Source organism: Vigna radiata, chromosome 8 (genome assembly GCF_000741045.1).
Source record: "Vigna radiata var. radiata cultivar VC1973A chromosome 8, Vradiata_ver6, whole genome shotgun sequence".
In the NCBI taxonomy this organism is placed as follows: Eukaryota; Viridiplantae; Streptophyta; class Magnoliopsida; order Fabales; family Fabaceae; genus Vigna; species Vigna radiata.
This window is the reverse complement of record NC_028358.1, coordinates 28,457,659-28,483,416: the sequence shown is the minus strand read 5'-3', so window position 1 is coordinate 28,483,416 and position 25,758 is coordinate 28,457,659. Positions and strand designations below refer to the sequence as shown.

At 29.3% G+C, this 25,758-nt stretch overlaps 1 protein-coding gene across 1 annotated transcript; it reads right to left on the bottom strand.

Moving 5' to 3' along the window:
* Positions 1–1,086: 1,086 nt before the first annotated feature.
* LOC111242342 lies at positions 1,087–2,022 on the bottom strand. Its single transcript, XM_022785109.1, has 2 exons — positions 1,806–2,022; positions 1,087–1,474 (listed from the first exon to the last, which is right to left on the bottom strand). Exons 1-2 carry the CDS (start codon positions 1,962–1,964, stop codon positions 1,286–1,288), a joined length of 348 nt encoding a protein of 115 aa, XP_022640830.1. The 5' UTR covers positions 1,965–2,022; the 3' UTR covers positions 1,087–1,285.
* Between the last annotated feature and the right edge of the window lie 23,736 nt (positions 2,023–25,758).

Genomic DNA, 25,758 nt, shown 5'->3' with positions numbered 1-25,758 from the left:
TTGAAGTATGGTTGAAAAGAGTTTCTAAGGTGAAATTTTTAGTTGGTTATTTCAAGTTTTATATGTATGATTGTAGGAAGCTCAGTTTTAGGGGTTATCCTAACACTTTAATGATCATCCGTTCTTAATTAGAGAGGAGTGACACATGTGGTGAGAGTGGTAGGAGGTCCTAGTCTAAGGTGGTCTAGTATAGCCTAAGACGGGGAATAGACCAATCTTGTATGTGTGGTAAGGTGAAACCATTGGCAATGGTTCTACAGAGTAGTAGAGGCCACCACAAGTGCATGACTTGCCATAACTCGACATTCATACTATATCTGGTTCGATTAAGATGTTTGATTCACTTTGTAAAAAATATGATGTATGTATGAAATGTTAATATATTATGATTGATTCTTTTATCACTAGCTTATCATTTTTTATGTATTCTTGTTTGATTGTTCCTATGAAATTGATTCCTGGGTGATGATCATTTGGTGAGTGTGAGAAGAGGGAGATGATGTGACTATGGAACAGACTTTATGTGGAGACGACTCAGATGTATAATAACTTTAGTATATATATGCAGTGGTTATGTTTCATATGGTTGTTTTAGAGAACCAATCTTATACATAGTTTTGAGTTTTAGTAATATGTATATAGAGTTTGATTTATAGTTATATTTATATGACTGTAATGAAACTTTATAATTCTTGTTTATTAATTGTTTTATTTTATTGATTATTTGATAATTCGTTTATAGTATTAATACTATTTAAAATAGGATGTTATATTTACTATAGTTTATAATCTAGCAAATAAAAAGTTTATAACTTAGTAGATACTAAAAAAAATTGATAAAATTAATTTTAATTCAAAAGTTTAGACTGTTTATTTATCCCATAAATATATAAATGAATCATATTCATATGATTATCATGTGCCAGAAATATCAAGTATTCTTTTACTATGTAAGTGAGTTTTATTGAGCATCGTACTGATTCTATTTTGATATTTAATTCTAGGTTAAATATATGTTTTAGTCCTCATATTTGTACCCAATTCTCAATTGGGTCCCCATGTTTTTTTTTTGTCCCAATTGCGTCCTAATATTTGTTAATTTGAGGCAATAAAGCCCTCACCGTTAACTAGCCACTGATGCCGTTTGCACTGTGCTGATCTGTAAATAATTTTATATTCGTGGCATTATGCATTAAGTTTAAAGGTTTTTTTTAAATGAAATCCTCCACGTGGTTAACTGAAATCCTCCACAGTTGTTTACCCTAAGCCCTTATTTAAATGAACCCTAACCAATCCCTTCATAGTTTGTACTTGTTCGTGCTCGGGAGGAAGAGTGGTGGGAACCAAAGTTGTGGATTACCTTGCCATGAAGCTCATTGTTGATGTTGGTACTGATACCAGAATCTGTTTCCTCCATTACCTCCCTTGGGGAATTCTTTGTTCTTGATGGAGACACAAATGAAGAAATTGAGGTCTGCAAACAAACAACAAAAATGACATTAATAACCACGACAAATTCATAAACAATCCATGTCACACCACTTTAATCACTATAATCAAAAAGCATTATCAGAGAAAAACAAAAGGGAAATCCAAAAAATCAAGTAGGAAAGGGCCTTCCCAAATCCATGATTCCACATTCCAAAACCGACGATGGATGAAGAGGGCCATCCAATTGAACACCAATTTGGTAAAATTGCAGTCCATCCCAAAATGCAGATAAAGTTTGAATCTTTCCCCAAAATGCAAACACCCAAAGAAGAAAGAAACGCAGAGTGTTGAGAAAAGGGAAAGTGGGAGTTTATAGTGGCAGATAGACTACAAGACGTGTCAATGGATACTGGATCCACCAAAGCCTTTCTCCTTGAGAATGAGCCACATGCATATGCTGCTGCCACAGCCACCTTCCTTGCTGCTTCTTTCAGCTTTGAAGTCCCTCTTCTTCCCCCTCCTCCTTCTCCCATTCTCTCCTTTCTTTTCACTATCTCAGTTGTTTGTGTCAAAGCTTACAGTGTTAGAGGGTTACCCCCCTGAAGCTTTTTTGTGTTTGTGTCTCTGATGAGGCCACATGCTCGGGAGGAAGAGTGGTTGAACCAGAGTTGTGGAAACAATTTGGGGAGCATAATGCATAATGCCACGTGGAGGATTTCATTTAAAAAAAACCTTTAAACTTAATGCATAATGCCACAAATATAAAATGTGCAAATGGCGTCAGTGGTTAGTTAACGATGAGGGCTTTATTACCTCAAATTAACAAATATTAGGACGCAATTGGGACAAAAAAAAACATGGGGACCCAATTGAGAATTGGGTACAAATATGAGGACTAAAACATATATTTAACCTTAATTCTAACACGAAGCACATGATAAAAGAATACTTGATATTTTTATCATTGTGTTGTTATTTTTGATGAAAATTCTATTAAAACAAATCTTACAAATAGAAGAATTGATATTATGATTGATTTTATTTAAGCTTTGAATTTATATATTCTAAACTTTGAGAGGTTAACTAAAATTACATGCAATATATTAGGTCATTACTAAATTTCTAAAAGAGAACTTAAAAAGCAACATGTTTAATTTATTATTATTATTATGAACTAGTTTATTAATTTATAATTAATTATTTGCAAAACTATAGGTTTTGGTTTTAAAATAATCGATGTCTATATTAGTATATACATCGATTATTTAAATAATAGAAGAATATATCAGTGTAGGTTTCGATTATTTAAAGAATCTAAGTCAATAGTTTTACAAATAATTTTAAAAATCACTAATAATTCATTTGAAAATATTTACACAACTATATGCTTTGGTTTTTAAATAATTGAGGCATATTCATTGCTAGGGTTAGAATTTCATAAATTTTATATTTTCACTAAAGGTTTTTCATTTGTGTCGCTGCATCACTCTTCCACTATAAGAGCCACTCTCCTCTCTTCCTCGTCCCCAAACACGAATCTCAGTGATGCTTTCAGTGTCATTCCTCTACTCTCCTCCCTTCCCTTCCTTTCCTCGTGGCCAACGCAAATTGTGTCATTGCGTCACCATTGCGAGCCTCACTTTCCATACTTGGAAAGTAGTAAGAGGTTCGTTTTCTCGTCTTGTATTTTTTTCCTGTTTCATAACCCTTTTTTTCTAATATGAATATCTTTTTAATGTATTTTATTCAATATGGGTGTTGGAGATAGGATGGTGGCTGCAGAACACAATAATTTTATTATGGTTCTAGTGTGTGAAATGAAAAATGCTAGAAAAAATGAGAATGAAAAGAATTTGAAACATATTTAAAAGAAAATGTAAAAGTAATAAACTTTTGTTCAAAAAAGAACTAAAATATAAAATAAATAACAAACTTCAATTATGAATAAAAGTAATATTTTTAAAATAATCAATATCAAAATTTACATTTGTACTAATATCACGATATTTATCAATAAAATTTTTCAATAAAAAATCTATTAATAACTATTGATGAATATTTATGATCAAATACTTATCAATAATTTTTTTTTATGATAGACAAAAATTATCAATGGATTTTAACTTAGACTCTTGGTATTTTTTATTTACTTACAAACTTTTTACGTGTATATTTTGATTTCCAGTAACATTAGTTTAAATCTAAATATTTATGACTGCGATTCAAAAGGAGGAAAGGAACTAGGTTAACCGAATACATTTGTCATTTTCGGATCAGTTAGACATTTGTTGGTATAACCTAACTATTTGAAAATTTTGATTTGACTGATGAACTCATTTAAATATTTTTATTACATATTGAAGCATTTTAAATAGACTTGATCTATCTCTTATTAACTTCATTGACTAGTTGCAAAATTATTTTTTTATAAATAATAAAAATTAAATCATTGCTATTCAAAACTGGAAACAGGAGTGAAAATAAAGGACAAATTTTATAAAAACCGACAGATCAACTTATTAAAAACTACTATTTTAAATGAGTTATTGTAAATGCTATACTATAATAACTCATTTAAAATAGTAATTTATATATATATATATATATATATATATATATATATATATATATATATATATATATATTATCAGTTTCTAAATCATAATTTACAATAACATATATTTGAACAATATATACATTTATACTTCGGTAAACTTACAAACTTGATTTTGTATATATTGATTAACATGTTTAATATTTAATAAAATATCTAAATATGTAATCTTACAATATTATGAAATATTAATATGATAGAGATATTCAAAATGCTATTGATATATACAATATATCCGTCTTACTTAACCAGACCAGACCAATTAATTAGACCAACTTTGATTGTAAAAGCTTTGTATTTTAATTTATCACAAGACTTACATAGTCTTTATATCTTAAGCCTGACCAATTATATAAGCATACCCTTATTATATATTTAGGTAGCTTTGGATGAAATTAATTTATAATTTGTTCACAAAAATAATTTTAAATCATTAAAAAAATTAGTTTCATTTAAAAATTCTTATATAATCAACAGATATAGTTAATGTCACACCTACCAGTACCTTTTACTTAGTTAGTGCTTATCTCTTCCACAACAACGTAATTTTGGTTTTCAGTGTCATAACAAAATTACTTACAAACTAAGGAAGACAACCTAAATTCTTACTTTCACGTCTTGAGTTGCTGCGTTCTATTTTTATGTAATAATTCTGCGTTTTTTGTTTTTTGTTTTTTTCAAACCATCAACCTGAATCTTGTGGATTTCGATTGTAATTTTTCTTTTGAATTCTATAATATTCATTTATTTAGCAAAAGGTATGAGCTGTTTAGCGTATAAATTGCTTGTTCTTGGATGCAAAAACTAATTTATGATAACAAATGATGATAACTTTCAGACAATATGGATCGGATTCGTGGAATAAATTAAGTCATTTGATAATTGCAATTATTCAGTGGCAGATATGATGTGATTTTTTGATATTAAACAATGTAATTAACTTCACCAATAAACAATCATGGAACTTTAGTAGTATTTTGGTGTATAGTAAGTACTTATATATATTATTCGTGGAAATTTTATATTATTTTAAGAGTTTAAGTTTAAAAGTAATTTAAATATTTATTTTTTTATCTATTTTTTATTAGTTTATTAAGAACAAAATTAACTTCATAGCATATTATTTTTATGTATGATAATTAACTCTAAAAATGTTACTATAGAAATTTGAAATTAAAACATTAATACACATTATAGAATCAATATTGAAACTAGAGCTGTCAAAACGGATAATTCGGATCGATCCGACCCGGTCCACCACGGGTTGATCACTTAGTGAACCAACCCAACTCAGTTCGTTTATTAGCGAGTCAAAAAAATTCGAACCCGACCCACCATGGGTTGGTGGGTAAACGGATTGGCTCACAGGCCCACTTAATTACAATTTTTTCTTAAATAAAAAAAAAATTATAAATTTTCTATAATTCAAACCTAAACAAATTTCACTCACAAATTTCACTTCCAACATGGATGTTTAATTAATTTTGAAAATAAAGAACTTAAATAATTTTTTCAAGCAAAAAATAATAATAAATATTTTTTTTTATAAAATTAAAATTAAATTTTAATAAAACAAAAGTAGGTAGGTAGGTTGGTGGGCCAACCCGGCCTACCACGAGTTCAACCCGCATGATCCGGGTCTAAATGAGCCGGGTTGAAATCTGACCCACATAAAAAAAGTACAATTTTTTCAAACCTAACCTGGCTCAAACTCGTAGTAGGCCGGATTGACCCATGAATTGTGACCCGTTTTGACAACTCTAATTGAAACTATCGATTTTCTTTAAGTGTCCTTCTCTTAAATATCTACTAAAAACTTATATTTCTACCTAACTTAATAATGTCATATCAAATACAATTTTTATATTTTTATTACGATTTTATCCTTAAAAATGTCTAAAAAAAACATCTCAAGTGATATTAGTAGAAAAGATCTCCAATCATTTAAGTTTCTAATCTTTAGTTCAATATTTTTTTATATGTACACAATAAAACTCTTCCGTTGCTTTTACTTAGTTTATCAAATATTATTTTTTTAAAAAAAATTCTACATCAACTAAAAATAAAATATATTTAAAATATATAAATAGATAGAAATATTACTTTATAAATTAATTTTGTAACCAATAATGAAAAAATAGGAAATTAACTAAATTAAAAACGTGAGCATTTAAAAGAAAGGGAATACCAAGGCCCAAAGCCCATATTCAAAGAAGTCACGTGGATTGTGGATCACTTTTAGGAATTATAATATTTTTTATTGTCTCTTTCTTACCATAATGGCAAGGAAACATGTGATTTTCCTCTTACATTCATGTGTTCAATAAACCATAATCCGACACGTATACAGCCAGAACCTTATTGTAGCTGTCGAAGACTCTACACATTCCACCGTATACTTCACTATACTTTAATATATTTGTTATAAATTATACAATTATGAAAAAAGCTCGTTATACATTTTTTAAACATCAATTATTTACAACAGCTAACACTCACTCAAAACCTCAAAAAGGAAAGCATATTCTAACCGATCAAGCATTCTAGTAGTTGAAGAAATCACCATATATGATTTTCTACACTTTTACATCTAATAGGAATTTAGAAAATTTCATATTAATTTTCACTATCTTCAAATTCTTTTCGTATAAGAAATGAGAATTAAAAATTGAGAGCTTGCTTAGTATGACCAACATGTTTATCAACATGGTGATGTGAGATTAATTGCCTTGATGATGATATATAAGTCCATAGGAAACAATTAAACACACGTTTTGAAGAAATGAAAACATCTCTACAATTTGGATGATGGAAAGCATCTAAGATAATACAACATGGTCATTGGCAAGGTCTAAAATTACGAGATTCTTTTTTAGCTGTGAAAAAAATATAAATAGAAGTAGAAAATGTGTTTTCAATTAATCTTTTTCTTTGTGTAAACAGTATAACTTAAGATTTTGGGTCTCCATATCCTTGGGCTGATTTCAAGACCACTCCAATTTGTGGGCCTAATCAAAATTTTTTGGAGCTTTCTTCCTGTACCCAAAAAATTTCTAAATCCTTCAACTGACCTGAACTTTTTGGGTACAAAAATGTTTTCCCTCACCCACTTTTTCTGAGTCACAATTTCTACCAAACCTAGCACCGCAGAAACAAGTCTTTCTCTCTCCCACTCCCTCCACCCAGGCACCACAACATCAAAACACATCCCTCTCCCCACAGCGCACCCATAACCCACCTTCAAGCAAGTCATCACACCATAACTCAATAAGTTTCCATTACATTTACTATATTTATAAATTTATAGATGTTTAGTAGAATCGAAATCGGATGTTGAATAATTGTTCTTAAATATTTATATGTGGTGTATTGTATAAACTTCTCAAAATATAACATAAACTTTTCGGAAATTTTTGATATATCAAAATTAACAAAGAACTCTAAAAAAATTAAATGAATAAATTTAGGATTTTCTAAAAAGAAAAGAGAAAAAAGGAGAAAATGAGAATGAGAAGATGAAAAGGTTCTTTTTACTGTTTCTTTTAGAGTGAAAGATGTGCTCTATTTATATAGTTGGGGAAAAATCTCTTAAGGGATGCTTTGAAAACCATTTTAAGCAAATAACAAAAAGGAATGTGATGCCTTCACTTGCAGAAAAAGCATTTGGAATCTCAAGCCTTTTGGTTTGACCATACACTGTTCAAAATGTTGTTTTCTCAAGTAAACATTTGTAATATATAAGTTTTTTTAATTATATGTTTTCCTACTCTTTTAATAAATAAAGTGAAATCAACTCTAACTTGATTAAATTTGTTTTCTAATGTTAAGTCTTTCATACCAAGATCTAGGTATTTGTTTTAAATTGTAAAGAGTTTTCTTTAATTTAAAGATGTGATTTGGAAATTTATAATCTTCAAAACCAGGTGGTTGTTCAACATATACATCTTCTTTAGGAATTACTATTTAGGAAAACACTTTTAACATCCATTCCATATCAAATTTCATAATAGATGCATAAGCAAGAAGTAAGCGCATTGCCTCTAACCTAGTAATAGGAACATATGTTTCATCATAGTCAATACCTTCTTCTTGACTATAGCCGTGTGCAATGAGCCTCTAGCTTTGTTCTTGGTTATGTTTTCAACTTCATCCAGTTTGTTTATGAACACCCATTTAATATCCTATTACTTGATGAGTGTTTTTTCTAGAGATTAATTCCCAAACTTGATTTCTTTCAAACTGGTTGAGCTCTTCTTGCAATATCTTTAAGCTTCTTTCACGCAGTTACCCACATATTGCAAAAGTCAAGAAAGAAAATAAGAAAATTTCTTAGCTTTTATAATATGTAATGCATCAAAGTTGGTATAGCAAGCTATTTGAACCAAAGACAGTTGAGGGTGTTAAAGGTTTATCAATTACAATACACCCCTAAAATCCTTGTTATTATCGTTGTATTGCGCTTATTAGGCATGTGCATCCCCAGTATCCAAGAGTGCTATAGAGATCATGCCAAGATCTCATTCAAGCGGGCGCACTTGACACTCATTAGGTGATTTCATCAATGTATGCTGCAAAACATACAACACCCGTAAAATATATGACGATCATTAAAAATTTGTTTAAACTAAAATTCATTCACCATATAGAACTTTAATTATAAAGTTAACCTCTCAATAATGTAGTCTTTTGCACTTTCACACACACACTATAGGAATGGACATATTTGATTTAAAATCAAATTAATGTTATCAAAACTAACATGTGACTTATTTTTACCCATATGAACCTTATTCATTGGATCTCCAATCACAAAGGTTGGGTTATCATGACTTATTTGTTTGTCAGTGGCTTAACCCTCATTCCCCTCAATGTTTCAAAGATCATATTTCTTCCCAAGGATTTTGTCAAAGGAAATACTAGATTTCGTTCTGACTTCACATAATGGAAATAGTTTCACTTTTTAACAACTGTTTCACCAAATTGTGTCTCAATTGTATATGTTTATTCTTTCCATTGTAATTCTTGTTTTTAGCTATAGTTATTATCGATTGGAAATCATAGTGTATTGACACCTAAAATTACATTGGCTTCACCCATGTCTTTCATTTCAAAGTTCGATCCTAGAAACAATTTAGTTTTAGCAACAATCTCATTGCATGTACAAAAAATTAACATGTCATCCACATACAAGCATATAATGACATAATTATTGTTTTCATATTTAAAGTACACATTTATTAGCATCATTAGATGAAAAAATATCACATAGCAATAAATTATCAAGTTTTTCATGTCATTGTTTTGTTGCATGTTTCAACCCATACAAAGATTTTAAAAGTTTACATACTTTGTTCTCTTGACTAGGTACAACACACCCTTCATGTTCAATCGTATAAATTTCTTCCTCCAAATCATCATTCAAAAAAGAAGTTTTAACATCCATTTGGTGTATCACTAGCTTTTGGGTAGCTGTTAAGGCTAAAAAACACTTGAATAGACGAAATACTAGTCACAGGTGCAAAAGTGTCAAAATAATCTATGTTAGGTTTTTTGGTAAAACCTTTTGCTACTAACATTGCCTTATACTTCTCTATCGATCCATCAGGGTGATATTTTTCTTAAAGATCCACTTATAACCAATGTGTTTTGCCCCTTTAAACAAATCTACTAAGGTCCAAATATTATTTTTCTGAATTGATTCAACTTCAGTCCTAATAGCTTTATCCCATTTTTTGAATGAAGATCACTAATAGCTTCTATAAAGCTACTAGGACCATTGTCAACAAGATAAGTATAAAAATCATTACCAAAAGAAGTTTCCTTCCTCAGTCTTTTACTTCTTCTTAAATCCTCACACAAGGTATCATGATGATTATTATCAATAGGTTCATATGTCTCACTAACCTTTAAAAGAAAAGCATGTTAAAAAAACTCAGCATTTTTCGTCTCCATTATAGAATTTCTCTCAAGAATATCACCTTTAAGAACCAAAAACCTATAGGCAACACTATGTTTAGCATAACCTAAGAACATGCAACCAAAGGTTTTAGAGTCTATTTTCCTTTTCTTAGAATTGGGTAACATCACCTTAGTTAGGCATCCCTACACTCTTGGATATTTAAAGTTAGGTTGATAACCTTTCCACAACTCATAAGGAGTTTTACCAGTTTTCTTATGAGGTATTCTATTTTGTAAAAAACACGTAATAAGTAGGACTTCTCTCCAAAGGTTATCAGGTGCACTAGAATTAATAAGCATGACTTTCATCATTTCCTTAATAGTTTTATTCTTTCTCTCAGTTACTCCATTAGACTCGGGTAGACATGGTGGGGTTACTTCATGAATAATATCTTCTCCAACACAAAAGTCATTAAACAGTACATATTCACCACCTTTAACTGATTTGATCCTCTTAATTTTCTTACTTAGTTGATTTTCTACTTGTACTTTATAGGTTAGAAACACATCAAAGACTTCATCCTTTTGTTTGATTAAATACGCTTTAGCTCATCTACAAAAATCATTTATAAAAGTTACAGAATAATTTTTACCTCCTTTTGACATGGTTTGTTTTAAAAGTTGCAGAATAATTTTTACCTCCTTTTGAAATGGTTTATTTTAAATTAGCTAAATCAATATGAATTAGCCCAAACAATTTAGTTCGACGATCTACATGATAACATGTTTTCGATCTTGGATATTTTAGATTTTACATATATATCACATTTACTATTCTGTTTATCATGCATATTAATTAATCCTAGTTATTGTAATTTCATAACATAGGAAGAATTCACATGTCCTAATCTAGCATGTCATATATCATATGAGTCAATAATATAAGCAAAAGAAGAAAATTCATTAATATTATCATAAATATTGAGTACAAAGAGACCTTGATCACAATATCTCTCCCTCACAAAACATGATTTTTTTATCATTACAATCTTATTAAACTTGAATGACACTTTAACCCTTACTTTTTTCAGTAGTGTTACAGAGATTAAATTACTATGAATGATGGTACGTGTAACACATTACTCAAGGCCAAAGTTTTTCCATATGTGAACTTGAGAAGAACTTTTCTTTTTCCTAGAACAAAAGTGGTCCTAGAATCATGAAACAAAGAATTCATGAAGAGAAGGATGCGTGAATAAAAAAAAGAAAAACATGAAAATTATTTAAAAGAAATTAAGAATTCATAGTTTTTATGACAAGGGGTTTACTATGTGTTATAATGTGTTTTAAAGTTTATTACGAAAACGTCACCGCATCTAACATATTATGACATGTGATAAAAAAAATCTATTATGATGGGTCTTTTTATTTCTGTCAATACATTTTGAATATAATTTCAATTTTTTTAATGCGTTACGAAAATGTTACCGATCAAAATGACAAATTAATTTCAACTGATATTGTAAATCGTTAAAAAATCTCATTTTTTTCACCAGTATCCAATCTTCTATTTATATTTTTGTTTAAATGTACAATTTGATCACTCTTTAATTTTAACTTCAAAAACCTTCGCAGAAATTTCTGCGTACCCTTTTCCTGTTTGTTCAAATGGTAATTGAATTGCATTTGAATTATAAATCATTGTTTTTTTATCTTTTCGATCTGGCTTTTTTTTTTATCACTCTAACCCTTTAACATAAAAACAAAAAATTCTTATAATCTAAAAGATCCAATAAAATGTTCTGAGATGTAGAACAAGAGACCACATACATACAGAATTTTTCCCAGAAAACCTTCAACAGAACCAGATCATTTATGTGGTCATCCCCTAAAAGTGGCAGAATAAATACACTAACTTGCAGTAAGAACTAAACAAGTCGCTGTTAATTATTCTTTTGCAGTTGGTAATTGACATGCAAACTTCTCTTTTATCAGTTGCAACCTACTCTGATACCAAACTGGTTAGTGTGATAGGTTGTATATGGGTGGATATATATATATATATATATATATATATATATATATATATATATATATATATATATATATATATATATATATATATATATATATATATAGGTCATCGAAACATGTTTCGTTTCATGCATGACAAAGGAAGCATGAATGTATACATAGTACGTAACCAAAAACACGCAGTGTCACACTAACCTTTATAATTATGCAGTGTTGGCCCGCCAATTCCTTTTTTTATATTTTTTTAAAATTTATTTATATATACAAATAAATAAATATTAAAAATATATTTAATGGTATATATATTTCTAAGTTTTACTCTCTTTTTTTAAATAATATTTTTAATTGGATAAATTAAAATAATTACTATATCTATATCTTAAATTACTTTATTATAAATATTAAAACTTAATTTGTAAGTAGTGATTATTTAAGTTATAATATTATTACATGTTTACATCATTCTTAAAATAATATAATATAAAAAAATTAATCTTTTAAATTATTTTTTATTTTAATTTTTAATTTAAAAAAATCAAATGAACAAGTCAATTGGTCCTGTCTTTGGAACCCCAAATTAATGAACTGTGTCTTTGGAACACCAAATTAATGAACTAGGATCAAATCAAAATAGGTTGATGGGTTACAAATTTTTCAACCCAACCTAACCCTTTTGGAATGGTTCAGTATGTGAGTCCACAACCCGTGATCCATTTTATTATCCTAAAATCTATTACAAGTTTTCATGCATCTATTTTTTACGTGAGAGTTATAAATTTATAAAAAATAAAAAATATTATATATCACAAGCATTAATCCTGCAAACGAACTAAGTGTAGGGGAGCAACACAAGAAAAAAAAAATCCATATATATATATATATATGGACATATAATGTTTGGATTATAGGTTGAATATCCGTTAGAAAATAAGAATATTAATCGCTTATAGGCCGAAGTTAGAATACTGTTAACAACGTATTAGATGCATATTGGTCTTAGGGGCGTTGATCTCTTCACCCCCACATATTTGGTGTTCCACCTCTTTATTCCAATCTTATCCTTTCTTATATTTTTATTTTTTTTATATTTCTATTATACTCTTAATTAAAATTTAAAATTTATTTTATAAGTTAATTTTAATTTCAATTTTTTATTATACAAAACTTATTTTTTCTCACGTTGATATGTTGTCTTTCTTGTTATTTTTTTTTTAATTCTATGTGCTCCCTCACTGTGAGGCTCTCTCTCATTGTTGTATTTTTTTCAAGAATTTAATGATAATTATTTTATTTAATAAAATGACTTTAATTTAAATATAATTAAATAACATATTATATAATAACACTAAATTAAATTTAAATACTCTATAAATTAATTAAAAATACAATAAACTAATAAATAAAAAAAATTAAACTAATAAAAAGTTTGTCGATATTTAAAATTTAATTACTTATAAAATACAATTAAACTAATAAATTAAAAGTTAAAATTTAATTACTTATAAAATAAACTAAAAACTTAGAAATAAAAAATAGGCCCTAAACGGACGTCGACGTCCGTTTGTCCCTGAAAAGGATGTCGAAATCCGTCGACAGATGTGCGACATCCGGTTTAAGCCTGGATGTCTTCTTCTTCTTACCCACCCAGAATCATCAACAGCAACGAAACTAGAAAATCATGCACAGTAGAAATCAACACAATATTAAACCCTATATTACATACATTTTCAAAGGAAGCAGAAATCAACACAACCTATATCATGCTGAACGAAAGAAACCAACGTCTCGTAGACGGCAGAAACGAAACTATAACGAAACTACGAAGTAACAACCACCGCGCCGCGCAGCCACACATACCCGCCGCACCGCTGAACCGCTGCACCGCCGCACACCAAAAGTTAAAAATACAGGAAGATGAGTGAGAGAGTTGGAATTTTGAAAAATGGAACTTGGAACGTGGGGGTGAGAAGAATCAGAGAACGGGAGGTGGAGAGCCGTGGGAAAGATGGGGTTGCCTTGAAAGGGAAAATAAAATCTGAATGAAGTGGAAAGTTAAATGTTAGGGTTATTTAATAAATAGGGTTAAAAAAGTAAAAAATAAATAATAAAAAAAGGTTATTTTGGTGATTAAAGAAAAAAAAAACGGAGGTGTAGATTTGAAATGGAGAGGTGGAGAGATCAATGCCGTGGTCTTAGATACACTAATAAAGCAAAAGTAGATTATGTGATTTTTAATGAAACTGCGTTTCAGAAACAGAATTACTCGAAATGTAAGTTTTAATGGCTCTGTAATAATTACATTAAAAAAAACTGGGTAATTTTTTTAAAAAAGGTATGCTTACGTGAGAAAAAAAACTTCGTTTCACCTCAATAGATAAACATTTAATTTTTTATTTATTTATTTGTTTATCGTGTCCTTAACCACTTACATATTACCTCTCACATCATGCGTACAACTTATATAATAAATCAATTAAAGAAAAACCACAAACCATTACCAATTTGACGTTCACGCCAAACCACTTTCTTGGTGGTATATACACGACTATTTGTAACATAACAATGCCACCAGTTCATGAATTGGGTTGACATATTACATATTAATGCAAAAGTCACATTCTATCACATATAAAAATATTTATTATAACATAATTATTACAAACATAATTCTAAACATAATCCATATTGGATAATGATACTTAGACAACATTTGAACATCATCTACGTGTCATTCTGTGCTGGTCCATGGTGATATTTATGATTATTATTATTATTATTGATTGTGAATGGTGGTATTTATGATAATTTTGAACTAATTTAAGAATGACATGTAGATAATGTTTAAATGTTGTCAAAAAAATATTGTCTAAATATCATTATCCATATATATTTACGTATTTTATCACGTAACATAAATTTACGTTAATTTATTGTTAAAGAAACGGTAGCGAAATGAGCATAGGTTACTATATTTGAATTGCATGTTGAAGGCAACGGCTACTACTGTGTAGGAGCGTTGGAAAGGGTCTAAAGGAAAAGACAGTTGCTTAGGTAACGAAAATGGAAGTTTACTTATGTTGCCTGGTCAATGCAGAGGCTACTTTCAACCAGTAACGGCTACTTAACGTCTATGCTTATACATTACAACATAAACTGTATATGATAATAATAATATTATTATTATTATGTTGCTAATGCTTGATTTGACCTTATCAACGTTATTATTTTATCTTTGAATAGCCAACTAATTAACATTGTATCTCGTATCCATCCATGGTGGCTGCGTTTTCTTTTTCAAATAATAATTGAGAGCAAATTTCACCTAATCTCATCACATTTTTTTTAACTTAGTTTCTAATTATAACTGATATATAAGCCTTTTATACTGGTTGTGTCATGACATAGAAAGTATTCATACTTTCTTTGCAAGTGAATTTTCTGTGGTAGATTAGAACCACTATAAAATATGAAATTTTTATATTAGTTCTTATGACATATCTAAAACTAATTTAAAATATAAAATTTTTATATTAATTCTAAAATTAATATAAAAAATGTATTTTATGTTATTTGTAGACATAAATATATTTTTAACCGACATAAAAAATTTCATTATAATATTTATTTTCTTTTCAAACTTTTTCCTACAAATATTTATAAAAAAAGATAAAACTTATTTGTCAGAAATAATATATTAACTCCACGAGAACTAATTTATTTTATAAAAAATAATCCTTTTTTTTATGATTTTGTAAGAACCTCCATTTTTATGAAATTAGAAAAACTCATTTGTTGTCTATTATATTTTCTAAATCACTTTCTCTCAAAACATTTTTCCATTTCTCTTGTAACAATGTTAATCTCTTTTGAAGACCTCACACAAAAGAATGACATCTGTTAAAGATTATACTAAAGTCCTTGATTATTATTTTGTACTAAGTAATTATGTTTTCTATCATTTTATATTGTTTCTTCTTATGCGTGCAAGTTTTCTCTTGTTACAAGTGATTTTTTTTCTTCTCTAAATTTTTTTTAGTGGAGACACAAAAATTGTGTTTTGATAGTAGATCTGAGTGTTTTCTTTTTTATATAGTTAAGGGATTTTGAGTATGAAGTTGTTTTAGAGAGAGTATTAAGCAAAACTTGAATGAGGAAGATAAGTTATTTTCCTTCACATTTTAACTTTATATTGTTGAATTTAAATTATTGTGGTGTGTATGCTATAGTTCCATGTTGATTTAAATATGAGAAAGTTAAGAAATTGTAAAAAGAAAAATGATTAAATTGGGTTAGACATGTGAAGTTGAATGAGAGTTTACTATTCTGAGATTTGGGATTTCTCAATATCAATGTAGTGTGTGGATTTTGTTAAATATGTGATTTGAAAACATGTTGGATTGATGAGTTGTTTGAAAACATGATTGAGATGTTAATTCTTGAGATTAACAGAATAGAGAAGAAAGAATCAAGTTTGAGGTTATCATAATAAATTTGGCATATTTGATTGTTAAGTCAAATGTTATATGTGTGCAAATATTGTAAATTGTAGATAAAAATGAGAAAAATATCAAGTAATAAGAAACATTAATTTTAAGACAAACTTATTTGTTTGTGTTCGACAATAGTTCTTTGACACTAGACAGTACCTATGTGATATTTTTCCATTTATGAATGATTTATATCTTGCTAAATGATTTTATTTGTATAATACCTTTTATAATTTTTATCATATGTGTGAAAATGCATGTGTATGTATGAGGTTTTAATTTCAAGGTTGTTAAATTACTTATTTTTAAAGAAAAATTATAATTTAGGATGAATCTAAGTGTATTGAAGGAGACTTGAAATATGAGACTATCTTAACTCTACTAATATCTAACTCACATAAAGGAAGATAACTAAGTGGTGAGAATCAAAGGAGGTTTCACATGACAAATGGTATGATATGAAAAATAATGTACTCGAAAAGCTAATGAAGTTAACTTTGTTATGAGATATATTATGTTCCACTTGATTATTTTTGTTTAGGAGGAGGAGAGAAGGGGCAAGTGCATAATCTCATGACTTCGTTCAATACACTAGTCTCATGAAAAGAGTCAATAGTACTATGTTGATCTCACTAGTACAAAAATATCGTATAACGTCGTTGTTTTTTGGCCTTTCACGTCGAATTCGAGGTCAACTTCATATCGGGAGATGTTAAATTGACGTCGAATTTAAAAAATTCAATGTTAATCAAAATGACGTCGAATTTTGTCAATATTTGATGTTAAGCAATTTTTTTGTTTTTTTTTTAATTAATTGTGACCATTTTTACAACTCTACGAGACCTGTAAAACAAAAAAACAACAAATTTCAGTTTTTGGTATTTTATAAAGTACGAACTATGAACGTGTAGTATAATATCAAAAACAAACAACAATAACATTTTCAATCAAACAACAACAACAACAACAAACAAGTTCAATCAAACAACAACAACAATCAAGTTCAACCAAACAACAACAATAAACAAATTCAACAAAAAAAAAAACAACAAACAAGTTCAACAAGAACAAGAAAATAATCGGTCAAAACAAATGAAAATCATACATAAAGTAGTTAATTAGCATGAATTTGTATTAAATGAAAAAAAGATTACATATGGTGGTCGTCAAACTTCGTTCGAGAAAAGTTTGAGAAGAGAAGAAGGTCTCGCGCGCTAAGATAAAGTGAATGAATTTTCAATCTCCCGCTCAAATTAAAAAAGGGAAACTTTTGGTTGAGAAATAATACGTAGAAGCCTCTACAGAATTTGACATATTATATGTGGTTTAAAAGAAAAAATAAAAAAAGAATTAAAAAGGGGTTATTTTTTGGCTTCTGGCTGACAAATAATACGTCGAAGTCCCTACAGAATTCGACGTACTATTGGTGGTTTAAAAGAAAGAAGAAAGAGAATGACGCACTGGTTTAAATAATTACCATAATAGAATGTCGAATTGTATAGGGCTTCGACGTTCTACAATTACATTTATTTACAAAATTGTCACGGGTCATTTATTTACAATATACATTGTTTTTACACTAGTGTCTTTTTTTCTTTAATATATTTATAATTCAAAAATTTATGTATGCAACCTTTATTTTATATATATACATAGACAAAAGCAAGAGTAAGCTAGTATAAACAGAAGTATCACATAATATTTAAATTCCAATATATAAATCAGAACTCAACCCGAGAAATTTACACATATTAGAATCACACAACGACCATAGACCTGACTCCTGCGGATATACTATGAATGTCGAGTTATAACATGTTCTACCCTTTGTGTGATGGAATAATTGACCCCCCCCCCCCCCCAACTACCACACAAGGTTAGTCCGTTAAAACGCCCTTTGCCAGATGAAGAAAGGCCCTTAGGCTAGGATCATGGTGGGTTATGCACTTGTGTGGTGGAACAACTGGCTCACTCAAAGCTACCACATAAGGTTAGTTCTTTACCATGCCCTTTGCCAACTGGAGAAAGGCACCCCAGCTAGGACCTCCTTTGTGTGGTGGAATATCATGTTCTACCCTTTATGTGGTGGAATAACTGACCCCCCTCAACTATCACATAAGGTTAATGCGTTAAAATGCTCTTTGCCAAATGAAGAAAGGTCCCCATGCTAGGACCATGGTGGGTTGCACTTGTGTGGTAGAACAGTTGACTCACTCAAAGCTACCACGCAAGGTTAGTCCTTTAACATGTCCTTTGCCAACTAGAGAAAGGCCCCTAAGCTAGGACCTCATGCTATTTTCCCGACATGACTCATCACTCTCTAATTGAGCATGAATGATCATTAGAATGTCAAGATAACCCATCAGAACTGAGCTTTTTACATTCATATTAACAACACGTGAAACCACAAATGGGAATTTCCTCCTTGGAATCCTTTTTCAATCATACTTCAATTACATACATAACCTCGAGAATCAACCATCATGTATTCCAATTCATATTTTCCACATATACACAAATTTCACAAAAACATGGTAAGAAATCACATGAAACCATTCCATATACATCAATATACAATAACCAGTCCAAAAATAACCATTGAACACAAAACCCCTTTAAAATCATCCTTGTTGAAGCAGCGCCCAACCCCAGAAACTAGCACTCAGCGCTACAACTATTAGAAACATGGCACTCGGCCTTAGAAACCTAGCGCTCAGCCCTAGCAACACTGGAAAGTGGCGCTCAAGCGCCATGACAAAGGCGCTCAGTGCCATATCAGAACTTAAAAATCTTCTTCTATGACTTTGGGCAATTCTTACACAACTTCAACTAATCCTCAGGACCCTCTTAACACTGAGAAACCTCATAAAACACCACTCAAAATCAAAATGACCACTTCAAACCAAATCAACTTTCCTAAACTGTCCAAATTCATTTTTACTTTTTCTAACATCAATTTCAATCAACCAAAAGTACAGAGAAGTCATAAATGACTTTATGACAAATGTCAAATCATCCTTTTTACTTCAAACCTTTTAATTTGAAATATCACTAGTCAAAACTCCTAAAACAAATTCCAAACCAAGTTAAACTCCACCTATCAACCACCAAACACTCTTGCATCAGATTTCACTCATTTCATCATCAAAACTAGTTCTAAATGACCAAATAACCAACCTTAAACTTCTGATTTTCCCTCTTAACCCTTATATAAAAAATTCACACGTCAAAACCCCCTAATTTGAACTTAAAACTTTATAAAACCATCACATTGACCCATACCAATTTTCCTATCATATTTTTACCAACTCAAGGTGCTAACAAGTCTTAATTAACATGTAAGCAAACATGAAACATCGTATTTCCCAATCCACACCCTATCTCACAAACTTTCCTATTGAAACCTCCATTTTCAACCACAAAACCTATGCATTTGATAACTCATCATTCCTTAAACCTTGCTTCTAATTTCAAACATCAAAACAACATTATAACATACGATTCATGGTTAAAAAAACATCCAAATAAATTCACATAAGTATTGAATAATCAAATATATTCATTTAAAGGAACTAATACTAACATGAATGTTTAGATTGTGATCAAATTAAATAGTCATACATGCAAGCACCAAATTAACACAATAAACATAATAAAAATACAAATACTAGCTTCCCTTACCTTAGACCGAAGCAACAGAGCTCTATAAACACCAAACCCTTGCTTAGAGCTCAAGGAATTCTAGAAACACCTACCAAACATCGAACATAGATCAAAGAGAGTCCTTAGGACCTATAATCAACAGGTTGCTAGGAAATGACATTACAACTCACATGCAACAAGAGATCATTAAACATGATCTCAATTAAGAACGAAAAGAGAAAAATGAGTTGAAACTTATTTGCTCTATTAAAGAAATTGATCAGGTGGAAACATAGACCTCGATGTCGTGGCCATTTAGGTATCTTTTGATCACCAAAAAGATGACTTGGGAGTTAGAACTCTTAGAGAGAAGGTAGAGAACTCAAGAGAAAAAGTTTTTAGAGAGAATGTGAGTGTTTTTTATAATAAGACGAGTTTAATAAATTAAATTTAAATTATCAATTTCTTTCAATTTTATAATACTCAGTCTCATTATTTTAAAACACTTAACAACTCTAATATACTATTTTCTAGGTTCTTACATTAATTATAGTAGTGTAGCAAAAATCATTAGATGACTTTAACAATACACATTAAATGAGTCATTTCATACATTAATCAGATGAGTCTAAGAATATACACATTAGACAAGTTTCTTTATACATTAATTAGACGATTATACGAATATGTTTATACGCATAGAATGTGAGTCTATTAATACACATTAGACTATTCTATTTATTCTCTAATTAGATGAGTTTTGCAATATGCAATAAACAAGTTTGTTAATTGAGTAGATAAGTCTAGCAATACACGAGTGTGTCCGTATATTGATTAGACGAATCTGAAAACACATATTAAACAAACTTGTCAATGTACTCATTAAACAAATTTAACCATACACATTAGACTAATTTGTTTATATATTTATTTGTATTTTAATTATTCTACTTTATATATCCTTTATATTTTTAGATATTTTTGCACATGTTTTATATTATGTACTTTTACAAAATTTATTATTTATATTTTCACATACCATTTTCTAAACTTATAATTAATTTTTGATATTAATTCTATTCATAACCAAATTATGAAATTAAAAATATTTATTTATTTTTTTCTCAATCTCTAAATTATTTTAAATTAAAACATAAATACATATCAAATTTTACATGTGTTCCTATTGAAATGGGACGAGGATAACCGCCTGAAGAGTTCCTGCCTCTGCCGAAGGTCTCTCTTCTCCATGTTCTGGTAACTGGTTACACTCCAACGCGCTCAGTTCAGAATTTTTCTCTATAAGTCTTTAGTAATTCAATACAGAGTAAAAGTCAGTTTACCTCAAAATTAGAACCCTTATTTATAAAGTTTACAAGAATGTGACCAATTAATTTACCTCTTAATGATCATTAATACAAACATTGAGTACTTAAAAGTAATCGTTGTGACATCAATTGCATCTTAACTTTGTTCAACAGTTGTCAAGATCGAACGATCCTGAGATATTTCTTTGCACATCAACCATTGAGTCCTCTCTATCTAATTTGTCATCGTCCCCAATCGGCCACAAACTTCAATCAGTGAGCCACAAGCCCATAGTAACAACATGCATACGAATTTAGTAAAGAACATATTTGGGCAGAACAACAAATTTTCAGTGTAGTGACATACCACCCTCGTATGTACTTGAGATGAGACATGTTTGGCGCCAAAAATGTGCAGGTTTTGAGATATGTCGTACGTTTTAAATAATAATTGAGGATATTTATTAGAGAGGGCAATACGGTGCCGTACGTTACTAGGCAAGGAAGCAAAAGCTAGATTCTCTGGGGATAGGAAGGAGTGTGAAGCACATGGTTTTACATCACATTAATAGACAGAAGTGGATGCCAACCTGGAACTTGTTGCACAGGTCAGCCAGAAATTATTAAAGACTAAATTTTAAATTTCTCACTCTTTTTCTAAACAAATACTTTCAGAGTAATTAAATGTAATTTTAACCTTTAGAGTAACTTAAAAAAAATTAAAGAAATGGAAATTCAAATAAATTAATTGAAGAATTCTTGTTTATTATTTATTTTTAAATAGAATTATCAATATTCTCCTTAAAATAATTGAAAATTTAAATTAATCTCTAAAATTAAAAATCAATTAGTCTAACCATCACCCTCGGTTAATCAATTCTATAAAAATAGATTCAGGGTTGAATTTAAAATCGAAGTAGAATACACCTATATGACTAGTTGTTTATAAAAAGAAATCACGGTTTAAATCTTAAAAATAGAATATTTTCAACTGACGGTAAAAAAAATGATGATTATGAAAATACAATTTTAATAAAATTAAATTTTTGGATAAATAATGGTTTTTGAAGCGATGTATAGTACTAATTTATTTTCATTAAAATAAATATAAAGATTGAGTTCATATAAGCGGGAACATTTTAAAGATATGTAATCATTTAAGTAAATTTTGGAATTGTGATCTATATTACATATTTTTCATTATATAAATTGATTAGTAATTCATTTATTGGATAAATTAAAATTACTGTTTGTGAATTGAAAAATAAAAATTTGATATGTTTCAAAAATGATATTCAACTTTTTAAATGATTTTATGTTAGAACTTTTAGATATTATATGGTGTTGATATTTCATTCTTGTTTAGTATTGAGTTTTAGGTTGATTTTGCATAAAAAGAAAATTACAAGGATGTGACTAATTCTTAACCTTTATAAGAGGTTCTCTTCCACATATGCGGTAAAGCTGACATTAATGTCGATATATATATATATATATATATATATATATATATATATATATATATATATATATATATATATATTCACGATTGAGTTTATGAAAATATGAACATTTTGTTGATGTAAAATATTTATAATAAAAATGTGATCAAGTCCACAAATGTGTGGAAGACTCGTTTATGTAGATGATTGAAAAAAACCTTGAGTTGATTTGTTTCTAGTATGATACATACAATTTGTTTACTCTAATTTGAGATTAGAGGAAGTTTTAAAATAAGTATTAAATTAAAGTAGAAAATGGTTGTATTAAAAACTACATCATGTTGTACTTAATAGTTATACCCATTAGTTCAAACTTTTGATCTTGAATTTTCCCTCTTCTCATTGTATTATAATATTATCATTATAAATATGAGATCATGAAAGAGTGTTTTCAAGCCCCCTAAAATATACTGTCTATTTTATTTCTCATTTGTTATCTTAAGTAAAATAACGACGAACAAAGTATTGGAATTAAAGTTTAGGAACACATTTAATAAAATTTAATAGAAATATTTTGAATCATAAAATGTAAGAATTTAAGATTAGTAAAGTATAAAATATTTGATAAATTTAGTTATTTTTAATTAAGTTTTTATTAAATTTTATTAGTTTATTAAATATTTAAAATATCTATATTTTTCAATTAAGTCTCTATTATTTAATTTTTCTATTAATTGGGTAACGGGATTGTTATTGTGTTCCTCCGTCTTATTTGTCTCCATATATTAAAAATGAAGTTTTATGAATAATAGAAAATGATATTAAAATTAATATAAAACAATTTGTAATTTGTATTGTTTTCATTAAAAACATGTTGGATGATAATAATACTTTCATACAAAAAAAAATATGGCAACTTTGTTATCAAATGCAAAAATTGAAAATAATAAAAATTATTTGTTGTTTTATATCAATCATAATATTATTTTATATTATCACGTTGTAACATTCTAATAAATATAGTTTAATATAATATAAAGGAGTTAACATATAATAATATGATAGGATATTTAAAGAATTTACAATATAAATTATGGATACCTAAAATACTCATATATTTAAAAGTTTACAAGGTATTATAAAGTCTCTTACAAATTGTAAGACCAAGCCGAACGGTTTCTAAAACTATACTTAAATCGAACGGTGTTATAAAAGGTAATATAAATACTACTGACTGAACGGTCTTACAATTAAACTTCGAGAGTCTCTACCTCCAACGCTTCTTGCAGCGAGCACTCTTCCCCTTCTGCTCACATCCACAAGATGATCATTGCAACAGGAATGACCGAACGGACAACATAGACAAGACAGAAGAGTAGGGTAAGCCTATGTAATTTAATTAATCATTAAAACATAACAGATTCACTTATAGCGTACAATCATCATACACATATTCCATATAATAACCGAAAGGAATATACATGCAATGACTAACCACTGACTTGACTTATCCGGATTGTATGAATTATGTAGCTTCGACGTTTATGCACCCGGATGGTGTAGTAGCTGGGATGCCCTCAACAGCTGCCACCCGATGTTAGTCCGTTATACCTCGCCCAAGTTAACCTCATGAACTAGGACCTCTTGTCATTCTCACACATGAGTTACTCTTCTCTACCTGAGAATGAGTGATCACAGAATATCAGGATAAACTTCAGCTAAGCTTTGACCACATTCATACTTTACCATTCAATAATCACCCACGAGATATTCCTCCTTGGAATACTCTTTCATATCCATTTTTATACAAATCACATCATACTTCTTCATTCATACAAATTAAACCAAATAGTAAACACAAAGTCTCACCCTTGGACAAGGCTAAAAAGAAGAGGTCACTCAAATTATGAGCAAGACCGAACGGAAGAACACTACCTAGAGCTTAACATGACCGAACACCATTACCAGATTTAAGACTTTCGTTGAACCGAACACTTATGGTGAGATTGACATATTTTAGCTACTCGAAAGCTAGGATCGAACCCTAAGGGTTTAGACCGAATGATTTTGGCTTAGGCCGAATACTATTGAATTGGGCCGAACACTATTAGTTTAGGCCAAACACTAGTAGTACCGAATACAAGTCTATGACTGAGTACTACAACAAGACCGAGTACTTAGTACAAGACAGAACACTAAGGAGATCGAGTGTTAGTACAAGACCGAGCACTAAAGAAACCGAGTGTTAATACAAGACCGAGCACTAAGAAGACCGAGTGCTAGTACAAGATCGAACACTCTAAGCTTATAGAAATATATGCATAAGGCTGACCACGAAAATAATCTAACATTTATCTACATACTGAAGACGAGTACAATATTGAATACTTAACTTATTTTCAATACCTTAACTAGGCTGACTACTAAGTGAAAATATAAAATCATACTTAGACCGAACGTTGTTTTCAATTATACCAATAGAAATTGGTCGATCATTAACTAATTCTCTACAAAAGGAGAATTTAGTCAAGACCGAAACCAAGGGGAAAAAACGAACAATTACGAATGACTCTCGGCTACAATTAAAGAATTCTGCAAAATATTACAGACTTAAGATCAAACCCTGTTCCTACCCAATTCACACCATTCATCAGCAAGAACACATACAGATTAACATACAACATCTTCAATATTCAATATCAACCAAATCATCAAACATAACATCATTCAAAAATGCAATCATTCCAAAACAGAAAATCATAATTAAATTACAAGCTTCCCTTACCTCGAAACCCAGATATTTCTACACTCCCCAGTTGTCTTAAGTCCCGAGCAACTTCTAAGACAACCTACGATTTCTGATTGATGAAAAAGAATAAATCATAGGATCAAAAATAGAAACT

Coding starts and splice junctions, on each gene's coding strand:
- LOC111242342 (XM_022785109.1), bottom strand. CDS start 1,964: ATGGGAGAAGGAGGAGGGGGAAGAAGAGGGACTTCAAAGCTGAAAGAA. Junction 1,475..1,805: donor CTTGTAGTCTATCTGCCACT/ATAAACTCCCAC, acceptor GTTTGTTTGCAG/ACCTCAATTTCTTCATTTGT.